General features: G+C 42.9%; 2 protein-coding genes across 2 annotated transcripts in view; one reads left to right on the forward strand and one right to left on the reverse strand.

Moving 5' to 3' along the window:
• CDK5RAP1 (CDK5 regulatory subunit associated protein 1) overlaps positions 1 to 8,092 on the forward strand; it is a 35,642-nt gene extending 27,550 nt beyond the window's left edge. Inside the window, 2 exon segments of the mRNA XM_059133532.1 lie at positions 2,376 to 2,516; positions 7,812 to 8,092. Coding sequence (XP_058989515.1) covers positions 2,376 to 2,516; positions 7,812 to 7,892 — 222 coding nt within the window. The 3' untranslated portion in view covers positions 7,893 to 8,092.
• Positions 8,093 to 17,593: 9,501 nt separating this feature from the next.
• LOC131808067 (vomeromodulin-like) lies at positions 17,594 to 25,091 on the reverse strand. The gene is made up of 9 exons (XM_059133975.1): positions 24,975 to 25,091; positions 24,188 to 24,258; positions 23,666 to 23,812; positions 22,488 to 22,610; positions 22,095 to 22,162; positions 21,598 to 21,628; positions 19,958 to 20,018; positions 19,127 to 19,206; positions 17,594 to 17,842 (listed from the first exon to the last, which is right to left on the reverse strand). Exons 4-9 carry the CDS (start codon positions 22,608 to 22,610, stop codon positions 17,819 to 17,821), a joined length of 387 nt encoding a protein of 128 aa, XP_058989958.1. The 5' UTR covers positions 23,666 to 23,812; positions 24,188 to 24,258; positions 24,975 to 25,091; the 3' UTR covers positions 17,594 to 17,818.
• Positions 25,092 to 27,207: the final 2,116 nt, after the last annotated feature.

Below are 27,207 nucleotides of genomic sequence, written 5' to 3' on the forward strand. Positions count from 1 at the left end.
TATTGTGTCCTTCCTATTTTATCCTTTGGGGTGGCATACAGTTGTGATGGTTTCATTACTGGTGATAATAATTTTGAACATTTCATTAAGGTGATGTCAGCTAGGCTTGCTGACTAAAAAGTTACTCTTTTTCCTTTTGTTAGTGAGTGTTTTGTAAGGAGAGGGTAGGGAGTCTTTTTGAATCTTACATGACTGTTGTTTCCCTAAAGTAGTATTAGTTTAAGAACTCAAATACCTGGGGCGCCTGGGTGGCTCAGTGGGCTAAAGCCTCTGCCTTCGGCTCAGGTCGTGATCCCAGGGTCCTGGGATCGAGCCCTACATCGGGCTCTCTGCTCCGCAGGGACCTGCTTCCTCCTCTCTCTCTGCCTGCCTCTCTGCCTACCTGTGATCTCTGTCTGTTAAATAAATAAAATCTTTAAAAAAAAAAAAAAAGAACTAAAATATCTTTTCCCTCTGGCTGCTTTTTAAAGATATTTGCTTTATCACTGTTTTTAGAAATTCAGTATGTCTTGGCATGGCTTTCTTTGTGTGTATTTCTTATGTTTTCCTTGTGTTGTGTTAAGGCTTCTTAGTTTGTGGGTATATAATTTTCATCAAATTTGGAGAATTTCATCTGTCACTCTTCAGGTATTTTTCCTGTACTTCTGCTTCCTGCCACCACTCGTTCTGTTTCTTTTGTCCTTCTGTGACTCCAATTACTTACCTATCCAACCACTTGATGTTCTATAGGTCATTGAAACTGTTGTTTTTGTATCTCTGTTGCTTCATTATGGATAATTTCTTTTGCTCTGTTTTCATGTTCACTCTTTTTTCCTTTGGCAGTGTTTAATCTGCTATTATCTTGAATTTTTAATTTTCTATATTATATTTTCATCTGTATAAATTACATTTGGTTTTTAATACCTTCCCTTCTGTATTCTTTTTTTTCCCCTTCTGTATTCTTATTTTCCTTTGAAACTTAGTTTCCTTTGAATTTGATTATAAAAATTGGTTTGTTATTTTTGTGATAATTCCATTATTGCTATTATTTCTTGGTCTGTTTTTGTTGATTGACTTTTCTATTGATTCTGGGTCACATTTTTCTGCTTTTGGGTATATCTAGTGATTTTTGATGGGATATTTGACTTTGTGATGTTCATTTTGGAGGTCTGGATTTTGTGTTGGGCTTTGTTCTGGTAGGCAGTTATGTTATTTGCAGTCGAGTTTAATCCTTTCAAGACTTATTTTTAAACTTTGTTAGAAAAGTTAAAAAAAAAAAAAAAAAAGGAAAAGCTTTTTTATCCCAAGGATAGTTTAGCCTCATTACTAAGGTGTGTCTTTTCTAGAGACACTACTGCATGTCCCGAGGAATCAATGAGGACTGTCTAGTGGTAGGTCTGATGATTCCCACCCTTACATGAACTCTGGGAGCCCATCTGCTGACAGTTCCCAGGTTACTTTCTTTGACTGATTTAGTGGAGTTTCACTATACAAGCAGGTGTCAGTATTCAGCAAGGACTTAAAGGATCCCTGTGCATATTTCTATAGCTATTTTTCTGCTTCCCTCCCTCTTCTTTAGAACTTGCTCTGCAGTTTATAGCTACTGCAGGCTCCCTGATCTCTCATCTCTTTTTCCGAAATCCAGGGAGAACCACCGTGCTCTACCTCAAGATCTTCCTGCTTTGCATACTTCTATGTTACACATGCCTTCTGGCAGAATACAGGGGTCATTGGAGGACTCATCTCATTTATTCCCTTCTTTGGGGTTCACAGTCTTGTACGGTCTGTAGTTCAGTATCTGAAAATAATGATTTCATATATTTTGTCCAGTTTCCTGGTTAAGGCCAGGGGGTAAATTTGGTTCTTGTCACTTTATAATGGCTGAAAGAGAAAAACTTGTATATTCTAGAAGTTAATACCATTCTGCTGGCTTTATAATTCTCCTGACCCCATCTTCTGTACATTGTGTTGGGGACTATGGCTTCATGTCTGCCTGTTCATTAGGGTTACAAGTTACCCAGGTAAGACAACCCCAGAACATTCCTGAGTGATTACTCTGAGACTGGATATAGTGAAAGTCAGTTTGCCAACTGCATCACCCATATGTCCTTGCTTTTAGGACTGTTGGAAGTCCATTCCTGAGAAAGGTAATTCTGTAATCAAAGACTGATTGAGTCATTTATTAACATACAGTCAGCAAAACTTTATTGAGTTTCTGTAGTGTGCCACACATTGTCCTTGTTGGTGAAGCAGCAGTAAAGATGCAGTCTTCAATGATTCCTTGATTAAGGAGTGCTCTATAAGTGATACCCTTAGGGATCTGAGACAGAGAAGGCATAATTTCTGCCCTCCCGGAACTGATGACTGACAGATTCATAACTCTGTTCTTTTTGCAGCACAGTAAACGCTCTGCTTCTGATCTGTGTGGCCGGAATGATGGAAACCTTAAAGTGATCTTCCCTGATGTAGAGATGGAGGATGTTAATAACTCCGAGGTCAGGGTCAGAGCTCAGCCTGGGGACTATGTGCTGGTGAAGGTAAGGTTTCCTTTGGGGCTTTATCTTGCATTATGAAACGGATGTTGGGTTGGATAATTTGGTAGAATGAAATTTCTTCCAGGAGAAATTCTTTAGTAAAATAAATATCTCTTCTCAGCCTGAACAATGAAAGGGCACCTTGAACTGAATTTTGAACTGCTCCTAACTAATGCCTCCTTGTTTTTCTTTGCCTTTCTTCTGTCTTAGAAGGGTTCTTTTTAGGAATTTAGTGAGATTGGAGTACACGGTAGCATACAGTTCCCTGCAGCAGAGAGACTAGGAAGTGGAAATGATTCCGAGTGAGTTCATTGTCTCTGTCAGTGATGAGCATGCCCTTTGAGGTCTGATGCCCTAGGTGTCCCTCACTTCTCCTGGACTAGAAGATCCAGATGAATGGGTGTGGGATTTCCCCTCCCCCCCTTCCCCTCCTTCATGTACTTTCTTCCTACCTCTTTTTCTTACCACACTATACAGGTCTGTTACTGCCATCCTCTCCTTCTGGTCCTCATGTCCATTTTACCCCAGAACCAGAGACGGACAGGACACATTCTGATGAGGTAGGCAGGAACAAAGCTGCTTCTCCCACACTAAGCTATGAAGAATATGCAGAAGAGGGAGATTTTTTTTTTTACTAATGCTGATTAGTATTATATCCTTTGCCCTGCTCCCCCATGCCTCACCCTTTACTTGCTGTCCTTGCTCTTATTGTCACATCTTTTTTGTCATGGGGACATGGTCCATAGCTTGCAGCTGAAGAAGGCATGTAGCTTCTTTGGATTGGCCTGGACATTTTACCACCGTGAGATGTTCTGTTCTGTCCATCTGACAAAAGCTTAAAACACAGTCAGTTTGCTGGTTGGGGACTTTACGTGATCCTGTTTCCTTCTGGCTTTGTTTCAACTGGGCTTTGTCTTACTTTAAGAATTTACTAAGTGGAATAATTGCTACTAGATAGCAATGTGGTTGATTTGGAAATAATCCCTCATAGGCTTCTCCATTTGTTCTTTTTTGGAGGACACTGTCTTGTTTGTTTATTTCTCTGTCTTTTGAATGTTTGCTTTTTTGGTTTTTGTTTGCTTTCCCACCCCTCCTCCTTTTCACTGTAGCTAAGGGTTACTTGAAAAGGGAGATGAGGTTGGTGTGCTGGCTTGTACTGTTAGTTTGATATTCTTTTATGTAATGGAAAAATTCCATCTGTTAAGAAAGGTAGAAAGTTGGGGCGCCTGGGTGGCTCAGTGGTTTAAGCCGCTGCCTTCAGCTCGGGTCATGATCTCAGGGTCCTGGGATCGGGTCCCGCATCGGGCTCTCTGCTCGGCAGGGAGCCTGCTTCCCTCTCTCTCTCTCTGCCTGCCTCTCCATCTACTAGTGATTTCTCTCTGTCAAATAAATAAATAAAATCTTTAAAAAAAAAAAAAAGAAAGAAAGGTAGAAAGTTTATGCTGTATTACTTGCTACTTCTTTTTTTTTTTCCCCAAGTGACATAAAACCCACAGGTAAGATTTAGTGGAAGGATCTAAATGAAGAAGGTGCTGTGGAGCTGGGGTTCTTCTTCTTCTTCTTCTTTTTTTTTTCCTTGAAGATTTTATTTATTTGACAGAGAGGGAGAAGTCAGAATCGGCAGAGAGAGAGGGGAACAGGCTCTCTGCTGAGAGAGTCCAATGCGGAACTTGATCTCAGGACCCGGAGATCGTGACCTGAGCTGAAGGCAGAGGCTTAACCCACTGAACCACCCAGGCGCCCTGGAACTGGGGTTCTGTTGACTCTCTCTGTTGTTCCTCCCTCTGTTGTTCCTCCCATTTCTCTTTACATGGAGTTTCTAGGCTGCACTAGAATCTCTTTCTCATATATCTCAATTTTTTTTAAGGTTTTTTTTTTTTTTAAAGTAGTCTCTACACGTAACACGGGGCTTGAACCTATAATGTCTAGATCAGTTGGCATGCTCCACCGACTAAGCCAGCCAGGTGCCCCACATTTCACTTTCTTGTCTCTCTTTTTTTTTTTTTTTTAAAGATTTTATTTATTTATTTGCCAGAGACAGAGGGAGAGAGAGCAAGCACAGGCAGACAAAGAGGCAGGCAGAGGCAGAGGGAGAAGCAGGCTCCCTGCCGAGCAAGGAGCCCGATGTGGGACTCGATCCCAGGACCCTGGGATCATGACCTGAGCCGAAGGCAGCTGCTTAACCAACTGAGCCACCCAGGCGTCCCGATCTTGTCTCTCTTTTTTATCTGGGGCTTATTTGGCTAAATCCCAACCCTGGTGAAAGTGGTTATTTTCTTTTGCATCTGCACCCTAGCAGCTAAACATCAGTAGGGAAAAGCATGCAGGTAATCTGTATTACACAGATTAGGTCAGATGATGATTAAAAACTCAAAATACAGTGGTTTAAATGTGGTGGTTCTCTTTTACATAAAAATCTAGATATGGAAGGTCCAGAATTGGTGATTGTGATGGCTTCATGATCATCAGAGGTCTGGGCTCCTATCTTTTGCTCTGCTGTGTGTGGTCTCCATCCTTAAGATTATTCCATGATCCTAGGGGGTTACTGCAGCCACCAGGTCCATATTCTAACTGTCAGGAAGGAGGAAGAGGGGGAAAGGGCATGTTCTATTCCTTTTAGGGCAGTTTACAGGAGTTCTACACACAGTTTATAACACATCCTATCAGGCTGCTAAGAAGATGGGAAGTGTGGTCTTCATTCTGAATGATCGGATGTCCAGCCAATGTCCAATTGGGAGTTCTGTTAGGAAGAAGAGAGGTATTGGGAGATAAGTAGCAGTTTCTGCTGCATGAACCCAGCTGCATTCAGTTCAAATTCATGACCATAAAACTCAACATGAGCACTCAGCGTGGCCCTGAAATCCGAGCCTACTCTATTTCCTTAGTAAATTGACTTTCTTACTCTCTCTCCTTAAATCTTTACTCACCTATTGAAGCCCTAGTCTCAGCTGATGTCTTTGTCTCCTATTTCATGGAGAAAAGCGATACAATCAGATGAAACCTCATTGTCTCATCTTTATTTCCGCTAGCTCACTCAGATCCCTACCCATACGTGCAGTTCACTCACACATGGGACTGTACAGGAAACATCTTCATGTTCTTTTGCACTCTCCCTTATGTTTTCTTTTCCATCCCTTTTCATCCTTTCAAGAGATTTGCATTTATATCCTTTCTTGCATCTTAAACTTAAGATGGCCAAAATAGAATGAATTCTTCATTGTAGTTTTCTTCTTTTCAAATGTTCCCCATCTGTATTAAGCAGTATTTGCTCAAGCCAAAAATACAGGACTCATTGTAGATACTCACTTTCCTGTGCTCTAGCAGCAACTTACGGAATATATCTTGAACCTGCCTCTTTCTGTCTCCAAACTATCATTTCTTGGCTGGGAGATTTTAGAAGCCTTCTCATGATTTTCTGTTGTATTTTATTTTTAAATATTTTATTTATTTGACAGAGATCACAACCAGGCAGAGAGGCAGGCAGAGAGAGAGAGAGGAGGAAGCAGGCTCCCCGCTGAGCAGAGAGCCTGATGTGGAGCTCGATCCCAGGATCCCGGGATCATGATCTGAGCAGAAGGCAGAGGCTTTAACCCACTGAGCCACCCAGGCACCCTTTCTGTTGTTTTTAAAGATGAATTATTTTATTGAAGCGTATCATAAAGGTAGAAAATTGTCCATATTACACTACTTGATGAATGATCACAAAGTGACCCTACCCCTATAACTACCACCTGGATCAAGAAATAGAATATTTCTTCATGTTCCTACTAGTTACTCTTCTTCCCTATGTCCTAATTTCTTCTTCTTCCTCTTTTTTTTTTTTTTTTTTTTTTTTTGAGAGCGTGCTAGAGAAGTGTGGGAGGGACAGGGAGAGAGAGAATCTCAAGCAGGCTCAGTGTTCCACATGGAGCCCAGTGTGGGGCTCCATCCCACAACCCTGAGATCATGACCTGAGCCAAAAATCAAGAGTTAGACGCTCAACCAGCTAAGCTACCTAGCTGCTCCTACATCCTAATCTCTAATGCCTTTGCTGGTTTTGCCTATTTTGGTTATAAAATTGAATCATATGACATCTATTTTTGGTTTTTGTCTCTTTTCCTCAGTCTTATGTTGAGTAGTTCATCTGATTATATTTATCCATGTTATATGAATATACTACAGTTTGTTCATGGCTTATACTATTGGTTGTTTCCATTTTGGAGCTATTGTGATGGGATTGCTAAGACTATTCCTGTACATGTGTTTTAGTGCACATACGTGTTCTTTTCTGTTGGGTAAACGGCTTAGACTTGCTGTCTCATAAAGTATATGTAACAGAACTAGACAAAGTAGTTGTTCCATATTGCTCTCCCACCAGCAGTATGTGAGAATTCCAAAGGCTTCATACTTCCCACTTCCATTCTTGCCCTCTAGTCTGTCTGTGCCACAATAGTGGTCTTTCTAAATCAGGTCACTGACTCCTCTGCTTCAGCCCTCCAGTGGATTCTCATTGAAGCCAGCATGAAATGCATGGTGTCTTAGGCCTTATATGATTTGTCCCAGTGGCCTTTCCAACTTCATGTCCCCTCTACTCTTCTACACCCTCTTGTCCAGCCTTGGTGGCCTCCTTTTTGCCCCTCAGTCCTAGTTCTAGTGTCAGGGACTTTGCAGATGTTGTGTTGCTTGGGAGGCTCTTGATTTTTATGTGACTGCCATCTTTTAACCTTCGTTTTGTCTCTGAAATGTCACCTCCATGAGCTGCCTTCTCTTTAGGGAAGCTAAAGTAGGTTCCCTTTATCGTATCAGCACATTTGATCTTTGTAACCGTTTTCAGTGCCTGAAGTCATTTTTGTTTACATATTTTTGCCTGTCTTCTCCTGAAAGCTCCTTTGGGGTCACATGCTTTCAGCTCTCAATTAGAGAAAAGAGAGCTTTTCTTACCGCATTTTGGCCATAAATATCCTAAGGAAGGATTTGACTGGTATGCCTAGATCACAGCTTACCCCTGGGGTTAGGAGGGCAGGGTCTGTAATGGGCAGCTCACACCAGAAAGTTATGACTGGTGCTGCAGAAGAGCTGTCTCTCAAGAGAAAGGGGGGAAGTGATAGTTTGGGACTGAACTATTTTAGACTTCTTAAATTATACGTATTACCATTGTATCAGATGTCTCTTCTTTCCAGGAGTGGGGGCACATGGGAACCAAGCAGTCTCTGCTGGCTTGTCACCACTTCCATTAGACTCCTCTTGGTGGCCTCTCCTCTGGACGCTCCGCATTCAGTGCAGTCCTGGTTACCTCACTTTCTTCTGGTTTTCTTTCAGATCACGTCCACCAGCTCTCAGACGCTTAAAGGACATGTTCTCTGCAGGACCACCCTGAAGGACTCCTCAGCATATTGCTGACCTGAGCGGATGGCCTTAGGGTTGACATGGGCTGTCCTTGCCGACAGGAATGGAGATTTGACTGGTCACTCATGAAAGCGATAACAAGGCTCTGGAGACAAACTGCAAGTGGTGAAGCAACTGTATGTCCGATGGGAAATGTGTCTCTTTGCTCTGCTATGTGAACAGCTTTTACAGGCATTAAATTTACGGAAAGTAAATTGGTCCCTTTGTCTCTGTACTTTTACTTCATTTTTGCCTTGGTTAGTGTTTTTGGGCTTTCCCCTACAGTCTGTGTTAAGTGTTTCCCAACCCTATTTTTGCTGTGTACACTGCTAACTTGTCTTATTTTCAGCTCTGGACCCTATGAGTTAGACTAAAGGAGGGGAAGGTGGAGAGAACCATTTGCATGGGAAAACCTGTCCTACACTTTCTGATATTTTGGTTTATTGACTTTGACTTAGCTGCCTGTCTCCTTTCTTTATTCTCACATTTTACCTGAGGATTTCCCTCATGGTCCTCTTTTTTTAGCCTGTCAGGTTATTCATTGCCCTTAGGTCTGACAGCACTTGGAGGTTTTTTTTTCCCCCCTGATTTAATTAAATTAATTAATTAATTAATTTTTGTTTTTTATTTTATGTTTTTATTTTAATTCCGGTTAGTTAACTGTTATTATAGTAGTATATGACTAATATATTAGTTTAAGGTGTACAATATAGTGACTCAGTTCATCAATACTTCCATACATCACCCTGTGCTCATCACAACAAATACACTCCCTAATACCCATCACCTGTTTCAGGCTCCCCCCCCTTCCCCCGCCAACTCCTCCCTGCTGGTAACCAGAAGTTCTCTGTAGTGAAGAGTCTGTTTCTTGAGATGCCGCTCTCATTTTTACCCCTTTATTTGTTTTGTTTCTTCAATTCCACATAGGACTGAAATCATATGGGATTTGTTTTTCTCTGATGGGCTTATTTCACTTAGCTTAGCATTATACTTTCTAGCTCCATCCATGTCGTTGCAGATGGCAAGATTTCTTTCTTTTTTTAGGGCTGAGTAATACTCCATTGTATATACACACCACATCTTTATCCATTTCTCAGTTGATGGATACTTGGGCTACTTCCGGAACTTGGCTACTGAAAATAATGCTGCTATAAACGTAGGTATGCATGTATCCATTTGAATTAGTGTTCTTCTAATCACACCTACTAGTGTGATTAACTTTTGAGGAAGCTTCATCCTGTTCTTTTTTTTTTTTTTTTTAAGACTTTATTTATTTGACAGACAGAGATCACAAGTAGGCAGAGAGGCAGAGAAAGGAGGAAGCAGAGAGCCCGATGCGGGGCTCGAGCCCAGGACCCTGGGATCATAACCTGAGCCGAAGGCAGAGGCTTTAATCCACTGAGCCACCCAGGCGCCCCTTCATCCTGTTCTTCACAGTGGCTGCCCCAGTTTGCATTCCCACTAACTGTGCACAAGGATTCCTTTTTCTCCACATCTTTGCCAACACCTGTTGTTTCTTGTGCTACTGATTTTAGCCATTCTGACAGGTGTGAGGTGATACTTTATTGTGGTTTTAATTTGTATTTTCCTGGTTGTAAGTGATAAAGAACATCTCTTCGTGTGTCTGTTGGCCATCTGTATGCCTTCTTTGGAGAAATGTCTGTCATGTCTTCTGCCCATTTTTCATTCGATTATTTTTTTTTTTGGGTGTTGGGTTTTTTTGTTTTTTGTTTTTATTTTTAGTTTTTATTTATTTTTTTAAAAGATTTTAAAGATTTATTTATTTGACAGACGGAGATCACAAGTAGGCAGAGAAGCAGGCAGAGAGAGAGGATAAAGCAGACTCCCTGCCGAATAGAGAGCCAGACTCGGGGCTGGATCCCAGGACCCTGGGATCACGACCCGAGCCGAAGGCAGAGGCCTCAACCCACTGAGCCACCCAGGCGACCCTTGTTTTTATTTTTAAAAAAGATTTTATTTCTTTATTTGACAGAGCACACGCAGGAGTAGTGATAGGCAAAAGGAGAGGGAGAAGGGAGCTGAGCAGGGAGCCTGAAGCAGGGCTTGATCCCAGGACCCTGGGATCATGACCTGAGCCAAAAGCAGACACTTAACCGACTGAGCCACCCAAGTGTCCCATGAATGTTGAGTTTTATGAGTTCTTTACATATTTGGTTATTAACACTTTATCAGATGTCATTTCCAAATATCTTCTCCATAGGTTGCCTTTTAGTTTTGTTGATTGTTTCCCTCACTGTAGAAGCTTTTTATTTTTATTTATTTATTTTTAAAAGATATTTATTTATTTATTTATTTGAGAGAGAGACAGTGAGAGAGAACACAAGCGAGGAGAAGGTCAGAGAGAGAAGCAGACTCCCCGTGGAGTTGGGAGCCCCATGCGGGACTCGATCCCGGGACTCCGGGATCATGACCTGAGCCGAAGGCAGTCGTCCAACCAACTGATGTTGATTGATTTGTGAATATGGAACCATCCTGGCAAGCTAGGAATAAATCTCACTTAATCGTGGTGAATGATTTTTTTAATGTATTGTTGAATTCAGTTTGCTCGTATTTTGTTGAGAATTCTCACATCTGTGTTCATTAAGGATATTGGTCTGCAGCTCTCTTTTTTAATGATGCCTTTATCTGTTTTTGGTATCAGGATACTAATGCTGGCCTCATGGGATGAATTTGGAAGTTTTCCTTCCTTTTCTTTTTTTGGGGAATAGTTTGAGAATAGGTATTAACTCTTACTTTTATTTATTTATTAGAGAGAGAGAAAGTGAGCAAGTGAAAGAGAGAGAAGGAGCAGGAAGAGAGGGAGAAGCAAACTCCTGCCGATGTGGGCCTCGATCCCGGGACTCCAGGATCATGATCTGAGCTAGTCACTTAACTGGTTGAGTCACTCAGGCGTCCCTTAACTCTTCTTTAAATGTTTGGTAGGATTCACCTGTGAAGCCGTCTGGTCCTGAGCTTTTGTTTGTTGGGAGTTTTTTGATTACTGATTTACTTAGCACTTCGACTTTTTGAGATGTCATTACCTCCTAGTAGGCTCTGAGAAGTCCCTCTTGGACCATTCACTACCAACATTATGTCATTCTGTGGGTATAATGAAAAAAAATCTAAAAGATCATAACATAGAAATATTTGGAATCAGAGTAACTTCAGTAATTATTCTTGTGTGCCTTGGTTTTCTCATGTGACATAAGGATAATAAAATGCTTATCTCATATGAAAGTTCAGTGAGATTATAACTTGTGAAGAGTGTAGCACTATGAAATAGTAAGTACTCAGCAGATGGGGGCAATCATGGAAAGATTTTGCTTCTAAAACAGACTGTGTATATTAGGGTATGCTGAAGTCTTTATTGTGTGTCTGGTCATGATCTCCTTTAGACATTTCTACTGACCTGATGGCAGCCTTTGGGAACTCTTCCTCAGATGCTGGTTTGGCCTGGGAAGATTGGTTTCTGCTCCCAATGTCCATCTGCTGAGGAAAATATTTGTTATGGCTCTTCACCTCAGTTCTTTATTCAAAAGCTGTTTTTAAAATTTTTTTTTTGTTTGTTTGTTTTTAAAATTTTAAAATTTGAAATTTGAAGTATGAAGAAGTAAAACATACATATGGTAAATAACTAAAACAATACAATAGGTGTCTATAATTGGTCAGTTTCCCTACTATCACTTTCTCCTAATTTAGTACCTTTTTATGAAGGCCAGAACTTTCAGAAGGTGGAGGGGGGACAGTAAAGTATGTTCCAAACTGAGGCGGCCTACCTCTGAGCAGGGAGCCTGATGCGGGGCTCGATCCCAGGACCCTGAGATCATGACCTGAGCCAAAGGCAGACATTTAACTGGCTGAGCCACCCAGGCGCCCCTAAGATTTTATTTATTTATTTATTTATTTTTTAAGATTTTATTTATTTGTTAGAGAGAGAGAGTAAGCACAGGCAGAGAGAGTGGCAGGCTAGAGGCAGAGGGAGAAGCAGGCTCAAGGAGCCCGACTCGATCCCGGGACGCTGGGATCATGACCTGAGCCAAAGGCAGCTGCTTAACCAACTGAGCCACCCAGGCGTCCCTGAGATTTTATTTTTAAGTAATCTCTACACCCAGTGGGGGGCTTGAACTCATTACCGCAAGGTCAAGAGCTGCATGCTCCACTGACTGAGCCAACCACGCACCTTTCCCTGGTAATTTTTTTGCTTTAAAATCTACATTGTCGGGTGCCTGGGTGGCTCAGTGGGTTAAGCCGCTGCCTTTGGCTCAGGTCATGATCCCAGGGTCCTGGGATCGAGTCCCGCATCGGGCTTTCTGCTCAGCAGGGAGCCTGCTTCCCCCTCTCTCTCTCTGCCTGCCTCTCTGCCTGCTTGTGATCTCTCTCTCTGTCAAATAAATAAATAAAAATATTAAAAATAAATAAATAAAAAAATAAAATCTACATTGTCTAGTATTACTATAGCCACTTTGGCTGAATTCTCCCTTTTTCCCTTTATATTGAAATGTAATTCAAATCCCAGTAATTTCACCATTTTAAAGTACGTGATTATTGGGAATTGTTTGTCATCTGAAATACTGTCTCCTAGAGAATGTTCTATGTGTACTTGAGAAGAATATGTATTTTCTTGTTGGTGGTAGATTCTGTATGTTTGCTATGTCTAGTTGGTTTATAGTGTTTTTCAAACGTTCCACTTTCTTGTTTATCTTTTGTGTAATTATTCTTTCCACTGTTGAAAGTAGGATGTTGTGCTCTCTGTTCGTTACTATTGAATTATATATTTCTGCGTTCAGTTCTGTAGAGTTTGCTATATAACTTCTGGGCTTATTGCACATACATTTATAACTGTTATATCATGTCGATAAATTGCCTTTTTGTTATTATATAATGTCCTTTGTCTCTTGTGACAGTTTTTGTTTTAAATTTATTTTCTGGGGGCGCCTGGGTTCCTCAGTCAGTTAAGCGGCTGCCTTTAGCTCAGGTCATGATATCGGGATCATGGGATCGAGCCCTGTGTTGGGCTCTGCACTCAGCAAGGGGTCTGCTTCTCCCTCTCCCTCTGCCTGTCCTCCCCTGCCCCATTCTCTCTCACAAATGAATAAATAAAATCTTTTGTAAAAAATAAAGTTTACTTTTATTTTGTGTAATACTAGTGTAGTTTCCTTAATTGTGTTTTGGTTACCATTTGGATGAAATATCTTTTTCCATTCCTTTACTTTCAGCTTATTTATGTCTTTGGTTCTTTTTTTTTTTTTTTTAAGATTTTATTTATTTATTTGACAGAGATTACAAGTAGGCAGAGAGAGGGGGAAGCAGGCTCCCTGCTGAGTAAAGAGCCCGATGTGGGGCTTGATCCCAGGAACCTGAGATCATGACCTGAGCTGAAGGCAGAGGCCCGACCCACTGAGCCACCCAGGCGCCCCATGTCTTTGGTTCTAAAAGTGAATTTCTCCTCTTGATTGTGCCCATTTCTCAGATTTTCCTTGTTTTTGATGACCTTGACAGTTTTTTATTTTTTCAAGATTTTATTTGTCAGAGCACAAGCAGGGGGAGTTGCCGGCAGAGCAAGTAGAGGGAGAAGCAGGCAGGGCTCAATCCCAGGAGCCTGGGATCATGACCTGAACTGAAGGCAGCAGAAGGCAGACACTTAACACTGAGCCACCCAGGCATCCCGACCTTGACAGTTTTGAGGAGAACTGGTCAGATACTTTCTAGAGTGCCCCTCAATTGGATTTTGTCACTTGTTTTTCTCATGATCAGACTGCAGTTATGTGTTTAGGGGAGGAAGACCACAGAAATAAAGTACCATTCTCATCACATCATAAGGGTACATATGTAATACTATTTATCACTATTCATATTACCCTTGATTACCTGGCTTGAGGTAGTGTTTGTCAGTTTTCTTGATTGTAAAGTTGCTTTCGCCCCCTTTCCATACTGTGCTCCTGGGAGAAAGGTCACTGTGCTGCTGAGACTTAGCAGTGGGAAGTTATGCTCCATGTCCATGAAGGTGAAGTAGCTATGTAAATCAGGCTTTTTCTGCACAGGGGCTGTGTCTGTTCTCCCCTCACTTACCTGCTGAATAATTTGTTTATATCAGTATAGACTGCTGGATATTTATTTTATACTTGGGTTATAATCCAGTACCACTCTGTTTATTCTGTTGGTCCTGTTGTTTTCAGCTTTTGCAGCCCTTTCACTTGGTTCTTTAACTTTGACATACTTCCATCATTGTGGTTTCCTTGAGTACTTTCTTACTTTCAGCAATTAAAAAGATGCTTCAGGGTCATCTTTTATATATTTTCTCTAGTCCTAGAATTAGCCATTTCTCCAAGGGGTCCTGATTACTTTTGTAGAGAATGATATTAGAAACCAACATCTGGGTGGTTTGTTGTTACTGTGGGTTAGAAGGCTTTTGTTTTTTCTTTTTTAAGATTTTATTTACTTTAGAGAGAGGGAGCGAGTGAGCAGGGAGAGGAATAGAGGAAGAGGGTGAGGGCAGACTTTCTGCTGAGCAGGGAGCTGCTGTGGTGCTCGATCCCACAACCCTGAGATCACGCCCTGAGATCATGACCTGAGCTGAAACCAAGAGTTGGACACTCAACCGACTGAATCACCCAGGTGCCCTGGAAGGTGTTTTTTTTTTTTTTTTTTAAAGATTTTATTTATTTGACAGAGATCACAAGTAGGCAGAGAGGCAGGTAGAGAGAGAGAGGAGGAAGCAGGCTCCCCGCGGAGCAGAGAGCCTGACATGGGGCTCCATCCCAGGACCGTGGGATCATGACCTGAGCCGAAGGCAGAGGCTTTAACCTACTGAGCCACCCAGGCGCCCCGAAGGTTTTTGCTTCAATTTTTAATTTTTTATTGCCTTCTCAGTTCTCCTAGAGCTGAGCCTGCTGATTTTTAAAGTTCTAGTTGTTAAGCTCCTCTGATGGTAAGAACTCGTGAAATTCAGCCCTTCTGCTTTTCAAAGCCAAATGTAACGGGGGTTTGTCTTCCCAGTCTTCCTGTGTGGGTTCCCTATGCCTGAGATGCCTGGTTTGAGGGTCTGTTTTTCTCCCCTCGCAGCACTCGGTACCTGCAGCCTTGCTCCCTCCCAAGGATAACCCTGCGGTTCCATTTAGCTCCCCACCATTTCTCTTTCCTTCTTGCCCTCCTCAGTGTGGCCTCTTCTCTACATTTCCCTGTGGAGAGTCTTTTCTGCCAGTCTTCAGGTAATTTTCTGGCTTATTTACACTGATGGGTGCTATCTAGTTGTATCTGTGGGATGAGGTGAGGGCAGAGTCCTCCTACTCTGCCATCTTCCCTGGAAGTCTCTTGTTTAGTCCCTGTTTAGAAGTCTCTGTTTGTTTAGAAGTCTCTGTTTCAAATGGAGGCGAGGCATTTAGTATATTCACAATTTTGTGCAACCACCACCTCTATCTAGTTCTGAAATATTTCTGTCCTTCCAGAAGAAAACTCCATACCCATTAAGCAGTTAGGCTCCTTAGCTATTCCCTGCCTTCCTGGTAATTACCATTTTGCATTCTGTTTCTATGGATTTACCTGTTTTAAATATTTCATATATCTTGAGTCCTACAATATATGATGTTTTGTGCTTGGCTTTGTTCACTGAGCATAATCTTTTCAAGGTTGATCGCCTTGTAGCAATGTATCAATACCTCATTCCTTTTTATGGCTGAAGAGTATTTCTTCGTGTGTGCATGCATCTGCGTGTGTGCATGTATGTGTACATACCACATGTGTTCATCCATCCATTTATAGATGAACATTTGAACATCTTAAATGTTAACTTGTTCAGATGTTTTAGCTGTTGTGAACAGTTCTGCTACAAATAATCATGTACAGTGTTTGTTTGAATGCCTGTTTTCAGTTCTTGTGGGCATATACCTAGGAGTGGAATTACTGGGTCATGTGTAAATTTTGTGTTTCAACCTTCTGAGGGACAGCCAATCTGTTTTCCACAGAGACTGGACCATTTTCACCTTCCCACTAGCAATGCATGAGGGTTCCAATTTCTCCATATGCTCACAGTGATGGAAAGGTTTTTAAGTAGGAGCATGTGTTTTATTGAGAGCACTCTGGCTGCCAGGTAGAGACTAGATGGTAGGTGGGAAGGGCAGAAGCAGGGGGACCAGTTGCCCTGGTAAGTGATGATGATGACTTGGACTGGCATGGTGAGAGAGAAGCAAACAGATGGGCGAGGTGTTCTTGAGGTGGAATCAAAAGGACTTGGTCTGTTGGTGAAGAAAGGAATCAAGAATGATTCTACGTCTGGCTAGGGAACCTGAGTGAATTGTATTGCCATTTACTGAGCTGGAATTGACTATGGGAGGTATAGCCTGGGGAGAAATTAAGACCTAAGTTTGGACAAGAGGCTGAAGGTAATAGTGTGATTTGGCCTTTATTTTATAGGGTGCTGCCCCTTGCTGTGAGGCAGGCCCAGTATCTGGCTCTTCTTCCCCTTCCTGGTAGGGGAAGAATTCAGAACAATCTGAATTCTTCTTTTTTTTTTTAAGATTTTATTTATTTATTTGACAGAGAGAAACCACAAGTAGACGGAGAGGCAGACAGAGAGAGAGAGGGAAGCAGGCTCCCTGCTGAGCAGAGAGCCCCATGCGGGACTCGATCCCAGGACCCTGAGATCATGACCCGAGCTGAAGGCAGTGGCTTAACCCACTGAGCCACCCAGGCGCCCCGACAATCTGAATTCTTTTGGTTCCAGAACAGACATTGGGCACAAGGCATAGAGTCTTTGCCTGATGTAGAGATCATAGTTGTGTTTCTCAGTATCCCTGTTGCATACTTTTCTGGGGCTCTTTGTATATATTGGTCTCCTGACTGCTTGGCTTAGCTTTCCTCCTCTGGCCACTTGGCATGTTCTGTAATTCCTAAGCTGGAACCCAGATTATTTGGTAGCCTATTCATCGAATTGCCAGGCTCTCCTGTGCTCTTTTCCAACCAGCTTTTAGCATTTGGACTCTGCCCCTCATTGTTTAGGAGGAGGTTGGATTCTATCCCCTGTGTGATTTTCATGTTGGCCTAAGGGGCAAAAAAGAAAGCACTTGGAGGGCACCTGGGTGGCTCAGTGGGTTAAGCCTCTGCCTTTGGCTCAGGTCATGATCTCAGGGTGCTGGGATCGAGCCCCGCATCGGGCTCTCTGCTCAGCTGGGAACCTGCTTCCCCCTGCTTCTCTCTTTGCCTGCCTGTCTGACTTCTTGTGATCTCTGTCAAATAAATAAATAAAATCTTGGGAAAAAAAAAAAAAAGAAAGCACTTGGAATTGGAGAGGAAAGGAAAGAGGGGTAGAAAAGTCTTTTTTTTTTTTTTTTTTTTAAGATTTTATTTATTTGTTTGACAGAGAGAGCGCACTAATAGGGGGAGCGGCAGGCAGCAGGAGTAAGGGAGAAACAGGCTCCTTGCTGAGTGGGGAGTCTGATGTGGCTCAAACCCAAGACCCTGGTATCCTGACATATGCTAAAGGTAGAAGCTTAACAGCTGAGCCACCCAGGTGCCCTGAAAAGTCTTAATCATTGTCAAGATTGTCCCGCAGTGCACAAGATAAATTAACCCTGGGTTTGTTGCCTCATCATTCATACTATTAATTTTTATGTCCCTAATAAATAGTGCTTTTACTAGTCATAAACACAAGATGAAATTCCTGTTTCTATGAATTGAAGACAAAGGAGTCTTTTTTTTTTTTTGCATGAAAACAGGTTAATTATTAAAGAAGTGATTACAGAATGCCAAAAATTGCTGGATTCTTGCTTTTGTTGCACTTGTTAATTCAAGATAATGTTGGTGAGATTCCGAAAAATAGTTGGCATGTTCAGAACACTATTCTACTTGGCTCTTTAATGATAAGGATGTCCTTGGCTCAATATTTCTTAGAGAAGTTTTAGAATGCTTTCATTCTGGAAAATTCTCTGGCATCAGGTATGCTGGGTTTAGTTTGCTGCCTGAAGATCGTTCTGTGAGGAGATGAAAGACAACTAATTATACTCAAATACATAAGCTGACTATAGGCATGGACTGAGCTAGCCAGTGCAGTCTATCCCCCCGCCCACAGTGCTTGCTTCAAGGAAGGAACAAGTCAGGTTAATGGGAGTCCCCGAGGTTATTTCTGGGTGATTGTTGTTTGAACTATTCCAGAAAGATATGGAGAGTGAAGCTCTCAGTAGGTAGAGACCTCCATGTACAGCCAAAGTACACCCCACCTAGAAACAGTAGAGCCAAGAGATGGATTCTGGTATCATTATTTAGGCCCTGATTCAGGCCACTGCTGAAGCTAGTCTCATCCCTGGATGTTCATTGCCTATAATTTTATTGTTGTTGCATAAGCCAGTTCTGGTTAGGCTATCATTTGTAGCTGGAACACAGTTGATGTTCATCTGATCCCATCCCTTGACTCAAGGCTGACTTTGGGAGGCTAACTGATATGTCGAAGGCCACTCAGAGCCATGGAGTACAGGTGCAGGTAAGAGCAGGAGGCAGAAAACCAACACTGAGGTAAATGCTGATTTACTCTGCTCTGTACTCTGGTAGTTGATTTGGCCACAGATCCAGGGAAATTTGGGAGTTAAGTAAAAACATGAATATACAACTTCTGAGATTTGAGCCAAAATGAAAGAAGTTATTTTCCCATTTGGGATACATACTTGATAAGCATGTTTATCAAGAATGGAACATCTAAGGGTGATGGACAGGCTGAACTTATTTGCTCTCTCGGATATCTTCTCTTGTTCCACCCTCATCATTTACTGTTTTCCTGGTGACAAATTTAAATAAAAATCCCATTCGTTTACCTGTTTCTTAGGAAGCAGGTTCTCTTTGAAATTTTCTCTGGTTTTAAGGTTAGATAGATAGGAAGAAGGAGGAAAATGAGAGTCGGGGAGGCAAAGAGTGAAAGGCTCTAGCATACAGAAGGTAATAGTGTGGATGAGTCAGGGATATGTGGTAGGAGTCTTTCCAAAGAAGGGACTGAGGCATAGTCAGAAAAGTATGAGAGTCCTCATGGGGATGGATAGATTATTTGCCTGCATATAACCAAGAGTGTCTCAGTTTTAGGACCTGTGACTAAAGGGACAGTAGGCAATGAATCCACCTAGGAAAGAGTGGGGAGTTTGGTTGGAGCTGATAAGGCAGCCTGGAACAGACTGAGGCTGAGGCCCACTGGCCCCATTCGTATTCCTGTGAAGGTTGAAGTACAGAGTAGGCCTTAGTGCAAAAGGGAAATACTTATATTTCTCTCTTACCGATTTAAGTACTTCAACCTTGGCTTTGGTTAGAGGATTTGAGGTTATTCCTGGTGGCACATTCCACATACTTGTCATTTCTAAAATAAAGAAGAATTTTATGATATGAGTTGAAAAAAAACAATGATCTCGTTGGGTTATTTTAGCCACAATCAACTGGCAGGATCTCTGGTCAGTGTACAGCTCTAGGAGAACTTGTTCCCATGCCCATTCAATGGACAGGTTTTAGACATAGACTCTCTTAATCTTCTGTGTGTGTATGGGTAGGTTTGCAAGGATCAGAAATGACCCTAGAAATAACTGGAAACCTGGTGGGTATTCTGTGTACAGAGAATCAGTATTTAGAGACATGTAAGCATGTCTGCCTTCACTAACTTAAGAAGACTAAAAGACCCTACTATTTTGGTGTTATTTGCAATATTTTGAACCCCTCTAGAGTTCATCACAAGTATGAACAGGTGGTATTCTGTACCATCATCTCTGGATGGTTGTGAAGTTCATGATCTCAGTCTCAAGTGTCTCAGACTCCAGCATCTCTGTGACTAGGTGATCCAGGTCCATGTTTCCTCTAAGTGGTATGATGATGTTGGTCCTGAAGACCCCCTAGTGGGCAAGATTTCATTAGGACCTATAGAAGAGGCATTTAGATTTAATTTTCATGTTCTGGCATCTCAAGATTCTGAAGTCCCTATCTGAAAACAAGAAGTGATTTTCAATCTGGATGGTGATTGATAGATACTGTGCTCAGTGCCATAGAACATTCTGTAGCGTGGTTTCACAGGCTTGTCCCTTATGACTCTTCTAAGTGTTTACATTACTAATTCCACATACCGTTAACGGCAGATAAAAATTTCTTCAGAACCACGGGCATTACATCTTGTACCTCATCCTCCTGGAAGAGATGGGAAGAGCATTTTTTCAGTGTATCTTGGGTGCCTCTGACATGTGGGTTCAGTAGAAGTCTATTACTGAACAAGACTAGGTGGAGAGGTGGAACTCGGTCAATCCCTTGGGCCTCTTCTGCCTTAGGGGTTTTGCTAAGCCTTTCAGTAGGTTTTGATGCCTTAGGTGGCTCTTTGAACAAATGTTTATTGGGTTCCTGTTATGTTCCAAACAGTGCTGTAGTCATAGCGGTGCAGCATATTCTCAAGACAGATACTGAATTCAGTATTGGAAAGGCCTGGTTGTTGCTGAGCCTGCCTCCTCTGTATCCCCTCCTAGGATCTCCAAGATTTGCTTCTCTCTGCTGACATTCTACTTAACTTTTCCCTCTTCAAAAGGCCTATGATGCCGTGATGCCTACTTTTGATGCATCCTGTTTCCTCTGCCTGGTACCCACTTTGGGTACCAAAGTAGTAAACCGCTCCTCCTTCAAGGCTAAGTTCAGACATCATCTCAGGGAACTCACTGTCTGCCTCCTAGTTGGTGGTCTTTACTCTGTCATCTTCATGTTAAATCGACAACTTTCTGCATAAATATTGTGCCTTCTGTCAGGTGGATAGTTATACAAAGTTAGAGACCATGCCTTCCACAGTCCTTCTCCTGCGCAGAGCCTGGCATGTCTACACAGCTGCCCAGCAGTAAAGATGAGATGAAGGATCACTGGGCTTGCGACACTCCCAGAGTCTGTCTCTCAACTGACTCTTCTTTATCTCAGGGCTGACACAAGAACAGCACCTGTAGTCACCCATAGCCATAAGGTTGTTCACTTCTGGGTGCCCAGTCTATATGCCTCTAGTGTATGGCTACTAGACTCTTCAAGATTTACCTGATTCATTAATGATTTTAATTTGTCTCTGTCTTACCACTTAAACTTGAGAGTCACTCTCAGAGTCAGGGATCTCATCATTGTTGTATCCTAGAGCTGGGCACATAGTGGTGCTCACTAAACATTTGTTGAATAATGGCATGAACATGTGTAAGACCAAGTATCTTAAAGAGGGGTGTGGTTGGGGAACCTCCTGTGAATTTCCTGGAGCCCACTTGCTGGGCCCTACCCTCACTTTCCCCATTTCCCCACTTCCCAGGCTCTCATCTGGTGATCCATGTGCTCATTCCATAGAACATGGGTTGAGAACCACTGATGGGAAGGGTGAGACCGTGGGAGGCTGGGTATATTTTTGAGCAGCGCCCATGAGCCCATGCAAGATTAGAATTTAGATTACCTTTTCATCCTTCCAATGGACCCTAGAACTTCCTTGTATATCAGAATTACCCAGGACACTAAAAAAGCGTGGATTTAGGACTTCCTGGGGTCACTGACTGAATGTGGGACTCCAATAATGGGCTTTAGGAACTAGTTTTAAGAACTCTCCGGAGAGGGCTTAGGTTTGGAACCTATAGTGCTATTCCACATTGCATGTGTGATCTAGTCTGTGTGACCTTTTCCTTCCAGAGTCCCTGTGTCACTGAGCATCTGGTCCTAAAGTAATTTCTCACATATAGATATTTTGGAAATTGAGTCCACTTACATCCTCAGGGGGTGTCACCGAGTGTTCAGAGCTGTCAGGAAACAGTACAAGGAAAAATTATTTTCACATAAAAAATATTAACCAATTCTAGAGTTTAGGTATTAAGTCACTTCTCAAAGCCACTTATAAGATGTCAGATCCAGAGGAGAAATGAATTTTAAGGTGAGTAAAGCTCCATTTTGATTTTCCTATAATTATGCATGTGATTTCAGTTGTGTTCATTTTTTTTAAGTTTTTTTTTTTTTTTTAAGATTTTATTTATTTATTTGACAGACAGAGATCACAAGTAGGCAGAGAGGCAGGCAGAGAGAGGGGGAAGCAGGTTCCCTGCTGAGCAGAGAGCCCGATGTAGGGCTCGATCCCAGGACCCTGGGATCACAACCTGAGCCGAAGGTAGAGGCTTTAACCCATTGAGCCACCCAGGCGCCCTCAGTTGTGTTCTTGATAATTTGTTTCTATGCTGACAAATGACAGGATTTTGTAGTTACAGACAGTACCTCTTAACCTTGATGTCTGGTATCAGTTTGTCTTTCAAAATCTTGCAGTCATGGGAGAGGATCAAGGTCTGCATTCATATAAAACAAACGTGAGTTAAAAATAATATCTTGACCTGGCCAATCCGCAAACATATCCCATTGTGATATGACCAGCAAGATCATAGGGAAGGACCAGAGCGGAAACTATCTGGTCTCAGGAGACAACCTATTTATCTCTTCTGCCCTGGTGGCTGAGCCCACCAGCCTCCCTTGTCTTAGGGACACCCACGCACTTGGGCCTGCAGGGATTTGATGCTGGCTCCCCTTACTATCCAGACCATTCTTCTTTCCATGTAACCTTCGTTCCTGTTAGTTCCTCCTCAGCTCAATCCTGATTCATTACTCAGTACTTACCGTTTTCCCAGTAGCAAAACTCTCACCATCCTTTTCCACAGTGACCCAGTAGGTGGCTTGGATTTGGTTGCCTGACTGGAAGGAGTAGACTATTTTGGAGATGCTTGCAGCCAGGTTATTCATCTGTTGTAAAGAAGTCATCATTTAAAATATGGAGAGGAAGAAGGACTGCAGAATGTTGCCTAGTGAGATACTTGGGCATCACTCAGTTCATTTACTCAATATTTATTGGCCCTCTAGTACGAGTCGCTCACCTAGTGGGTCTAATTCCAGATATTTTCCTATAGGTCATTTCCTTTCTCAGAAGGACAGGAGGGCATTTAACATGTAAAATTTTGCTTTTCTGTTACCCTTCAAGCAACTTAAAAAAACCATTTCTTTCTGTGCTCTTGTGACAGACTGCTCTGTACTTGATCATGTTGGGACACTATTAAGGAAACCACGTACATTGCTGAAACTGAGCCCGGCCCATAGAAAGTACTCAGTGATGATCATATCCTTGTATTACTGCCTCTTTTCTCACTTTCGGGGCCAGAAGCAAATGACTACCTCCCATGTGGATAAACCCACTCCCTAGTTCATACTGTGGCTGTGGGTCAATGACTTCTCTCGCTTTGGTTCTCTGTATAATGGGGATAAGAACCCCAACCTCCTAGTACTATTGTGAGAATGCGAGGACATTCATTATGTAAAGAAGGCACCTGGCTTTGTCCTTGGCAAAAAGCAGGCACTCAGAAAACCTTTGTTCTCCATGTCCCTGCTCTCTGCTCTCTGTCAGTGTTAACAAAGACCCATTTAGGGACGCCTGGGTGGCTCAGTTGGTTAAGAGGCTGCCTTCGGCTCAGGTCATGATCCCAGCATCCTGGGATCTAGTCCCACATCGGGCTCCTTGCTTGGCGGGGAACCTGCTTCTCCCTCTGCCTCTGCCTGCCACTCTGTCTGCCTGTGCTCGCTCTCGCTCGCTCTCTCTGACAAATAAATAAATAAAATCTTTAAAAAAAAAAAGGATCCATTTACATGATCATTAAGGGAAAATCTGCATCCCACGGCATTTCCTCATATTGATCGCTGGAGGAATGTTCTAGAACCCACTTCCTTTTTACCTTCTCTCAGGGTTTGACAGACTAGGCTTACACAAAGAGGAGAATGGTGCCCAGAGCCATGTAGATGGTGCTTACCTTGACAGAGCTCTGCTTGGCACTTTGAGCAACAATTTCTTTGAGAAACTTAGAAGACAGGGTTAAGGAAATGTTGGCATTTTTAGGATCTGGTGGCAGGGGACCTCCAAGCACAGGGACTATACCACTGTTAAAGAGGGCTTTAGCCTAGAGAAAGAAAGGCAGAAAAATGCGTGTCATTATGTGTGACTAACAGTTCCAGCTGAGATTTCGAGGAGTGACGTGGCCCCCTGTGAGCACTGCAGTGGATGAGAATGAGGACAGCAGGAGACCTATCCAGCCTCCGTGTTAGGGGCCTGTGGGAACTTGTGGGGTTTGTGGAGACTGGAGAGTCAGAACCTCTTATAAAGGAGGAAGCACTGCTCTGATGTAGTCCAACTTGGGCCCCCCAGGCTTTTGATTGTCTAAGAGAAGCCACAGAACCTCACTGTTCAGGTGAATTCCCCTATTTAAGGGTTCTTTAAGTAGCATATATTTCATGAGTTCAGGGATGTCTCTGTTGTAAGCATAAAGAACACTTACACAGTAGGAGATAGAAAGACCTCGAATGGAAATCCTGGAGCTTTTAACTTCGTACTTGAACAAGCCAGTAGCTGCGGGTGAGAGGAAAGAGAGTATATAGAGTGACCCCTGCTACCCCCGGGCTCTTGGTGGCTCCGCCCTCCAGGTGGGGGATCAGTGTGGACAACTCTTGCTTTCTTGCTCCCAGGCAGGAAGCTGGTACCCTACTGGCTTTTCCACATTTCTGGGAGGAGGCTTCAGGGAGGAAGACAACACAAGGGCTTGGCCCTATTCTTGTTGTGCCAAAACCTCAAGTGAGAGGAAAAGGCTTGTTGCCCAGGCCCCAGTTTCATCTACTCTGGGACTTGGGAAATGTTACCAGTTTCCTGCTTGGACTGTGTTGGCAGCCACTGTCCCACTATGTCCTCTCATTCCTGTCTCCCAGATATATTGGGGGACATTGGAGGGAATTTTTGCTTCTCAGCTTCCCTGGCGTGAGGACTGGGAATGCTCCTTGCTCTAACTCTATACACATGTGCACTTCGCAAACCACTTGGGCGGTAGGGTTAACAAAGAGACTTCTAAGGGTTTCTTTGCCCTGCTCTATCTTAGAGAATGAGTCACAGTGATTCAGAGAAGCCTGTAGGTTGCCACATTTTCTGCCACGAGGGTGCTGAGGTTGGAATGCTTGGAGGTACGTGGTATTGTAGCTCACAGCCCCATACTCTCTGCTCTGTCATCTGGTGGGATCCCAGAGGGGCCCTCCATTGACCCATGAGCCTCAGGGAGGTCTGGAATTTGTACTCACAGTTCTTGCATTCGTTGAAATCACTGAACTCAATGTCACACGATTCCGATTCTTGAAACTGTGAAATCACCACCAGTTAGCCTTGCCAAGGAAGTGCAGCAGGCCTGTTCCCCTCAGCCCGGCTCTCTCTCCCTCCTCCCCATCCTCCTTCCCTTCTTCCAGTCCTATTTCTTGGACTTCTCTTTGACAGAACTCATCTTCTCCTTCTCCCGGTCAGAGGCATTATCCTGTCCTGCTGCTGGGTCTTTGGGGCCAGAAGGACTGACTGATTATCTCCTTCTTGAGTCTCTCCCAGCATCAGGCTACATCCAAGGAAAGGGCTCCTCCCTGTCTTTCTCCCAGTGACCTAGCCCTCTGAGGTGGTGCTCTCCTCTTTCTTAGGACTTACATTTTCTTCCACAGCGACTGTCAACAATTGAGAAATGATGTTGTCCAAAGGGAGAGGCACAGGGACGGCCCCTGACAAAGTACCTGTGAGCCTGGGAAAGATGTGGAGAACCATGTGACTCTTGCATTTCTAGATTTTGCCCAGACATTGGGAAAAAACACATCTATGGATGAAACAGCTGCATGATGTCCTGCTTCCTAATTTGTACAAGCACCTGAACCTTTTGTCTACAGTTTCAGTCATTAAGGAAGATGCAGCGATACCTGGGAAGACTGCCAATGCCTGACATCGGACCCAGCAATCCCATGCAGAGGGATTTATTCTTCAGATACCCATTGATAGTGAACAGACTTGCCTGGGACCTTACTAGTTGGAGTTGGATATAAAAGCTAATAACTGAAAAATACAACGCTTCTTTAATAAAGGACTGTTAAATTGCGTGCCCTTCATAATGGAATGCTAGGCCGTAAAAAATGAAGAAGCTATATATGGATGCAACAGATTCCAAGCTCTTTTTTTTAAAGTGAAACAATCCAGAGTCCAGAAAGGTGTATAAAATATCTGCCCCTTTTAGTGTGTGTACACATACACACAGCTACACATATATAATATTGCTGAAAGCCAGCAGAAGAGACTAGATTCATTGGTTCTTTCCAAGAAGGATAATTAGCCAGTTGGCATCAATGGGAGGGAGGAAGACTTTTCACATGGCTTTTCGTATCTTTTGAATTTTGATCTAAGTAGATGTATTGCTTATGCAAAAGAACAAAATACAAAGAGTTGCCTAGCATAGTATAGGCAGAGTGAGAGAAGACGGTTTTCAAACAGTGGGGGGCTGTTCCCAAACAGAGACCCCTCTCTGAGCCTCCATTTACAGATCATTCAAACCATTGGATTGGCCAAATTTATCTCTAAGGGTGGCATTAGTGAGGACATTCTGGCACACACTGTTCTAGAAAATGAGAAAAATGGTCTTACGTACGTATCCACTATCTGAAGAGACACTTTGGTGACCTTGATGTCCTTGTCCTGGACTTGCAGGTTGACACACTGGGTGTTGTTCGTGGAAAGACCAATTTTCAGGGTTACTTCCCCATGTACTTGAAATCCCAGTATGCTGACTACAGGTCCCGCTAGGCTGTGGAGAGTAAGATGCAGGTCAAACCAGACCTGGCTCCAGGATGTCCCTCAGGCCATCCAATAGGCATTTGGGGAGTCAGCCTCGTGTGTTTGTCTAGATTAATTGAGAGAGGGAAAGTTTGGTGCTTTCCAGTGAGGATGCCTCAAGGTTGGCCTTCCTCCTCTACACAGGATTCAGAACTTGGCTCATGGGAGGTTGTTGGAACACAACCCAGATCCTCGCCAACGTGACTGGGGTCCTGTCGAATCCTGTGAGAAAACTCCAGGAGGTGGAGGGCAAGAGTCTTCCTGGGTCAATGCCCGGAATAAACATGGGAGGATCTCTGGAGTGTTTTCACATCCTCCTTTAAGATAGATCTGATAAGTGTGGAGAATCCTTAACTTGCTCCTGTCATTTAAAGCTAAGAGATATTCTCATTTAAAGCTAAGAGATAATCATTGTTTTTCACTTGTCTCACTTGATTGCCTGCTTGTAAATCACATCTTACATGTAGCCCGTGCCTTGCACAGAAATCTATATCCTGTTTGTAATCGGATCTTGTGGAAGGTATAAAAGAAGTGATCGTAAGAAATAAAGACGTCTACTGATCATCAGTCGATAGTCCCCCCATCACATGGGCTGGATCACCAGGATCCCCACCTCGCAAAGGTGACAGGAGGCATTCAGTAAACACTGAGAAAGTCACTCTTCTCACCAGCCTTCAA

This window comes from Mustela lutreola, chromosome 9 (genome assembly GCF_030435805.1).
Source record: "Mustela lutreola isolate mMusLut2 chromosome 9, mMusLut2.pri, whole genome shotgun sequence".
Classification (NCBI taxonomy): domain Eukaryota; kingdom Metazoa; phylum Chordata; class Mammalia; order Carnivora; family Mustelidae; genus Mustela; species Mustela lutreola.

What these genes read in the sequence shown, in the direction of transcription:
- LOC131808067 (XM_059133975.1), bottom strand. Translation starts at nt 22,610, where the DNA reads ATGAATAACCTGGCTGCAAGCATCTCCAAAATAGTCTACTCCTTCCAG. An exon ending in GTTTTGCTACTGGGAAAACG is followed by an intron (nt 22,163 to 22,487) that starts GTAAGTACTGAG and finishes ATATGAATGCAG; the next exon opens with ACCTTGATCCTCTCCCATGA. An exon ending in CGGTGACACCCCCTGAGGAT is followed by an intron (nt 20,019 to 21,597) that starts GTAAGTGGACTC and finishes CATCTCTTCCAG; the next exon opens with GAGGATGAGGTACAAGATGT.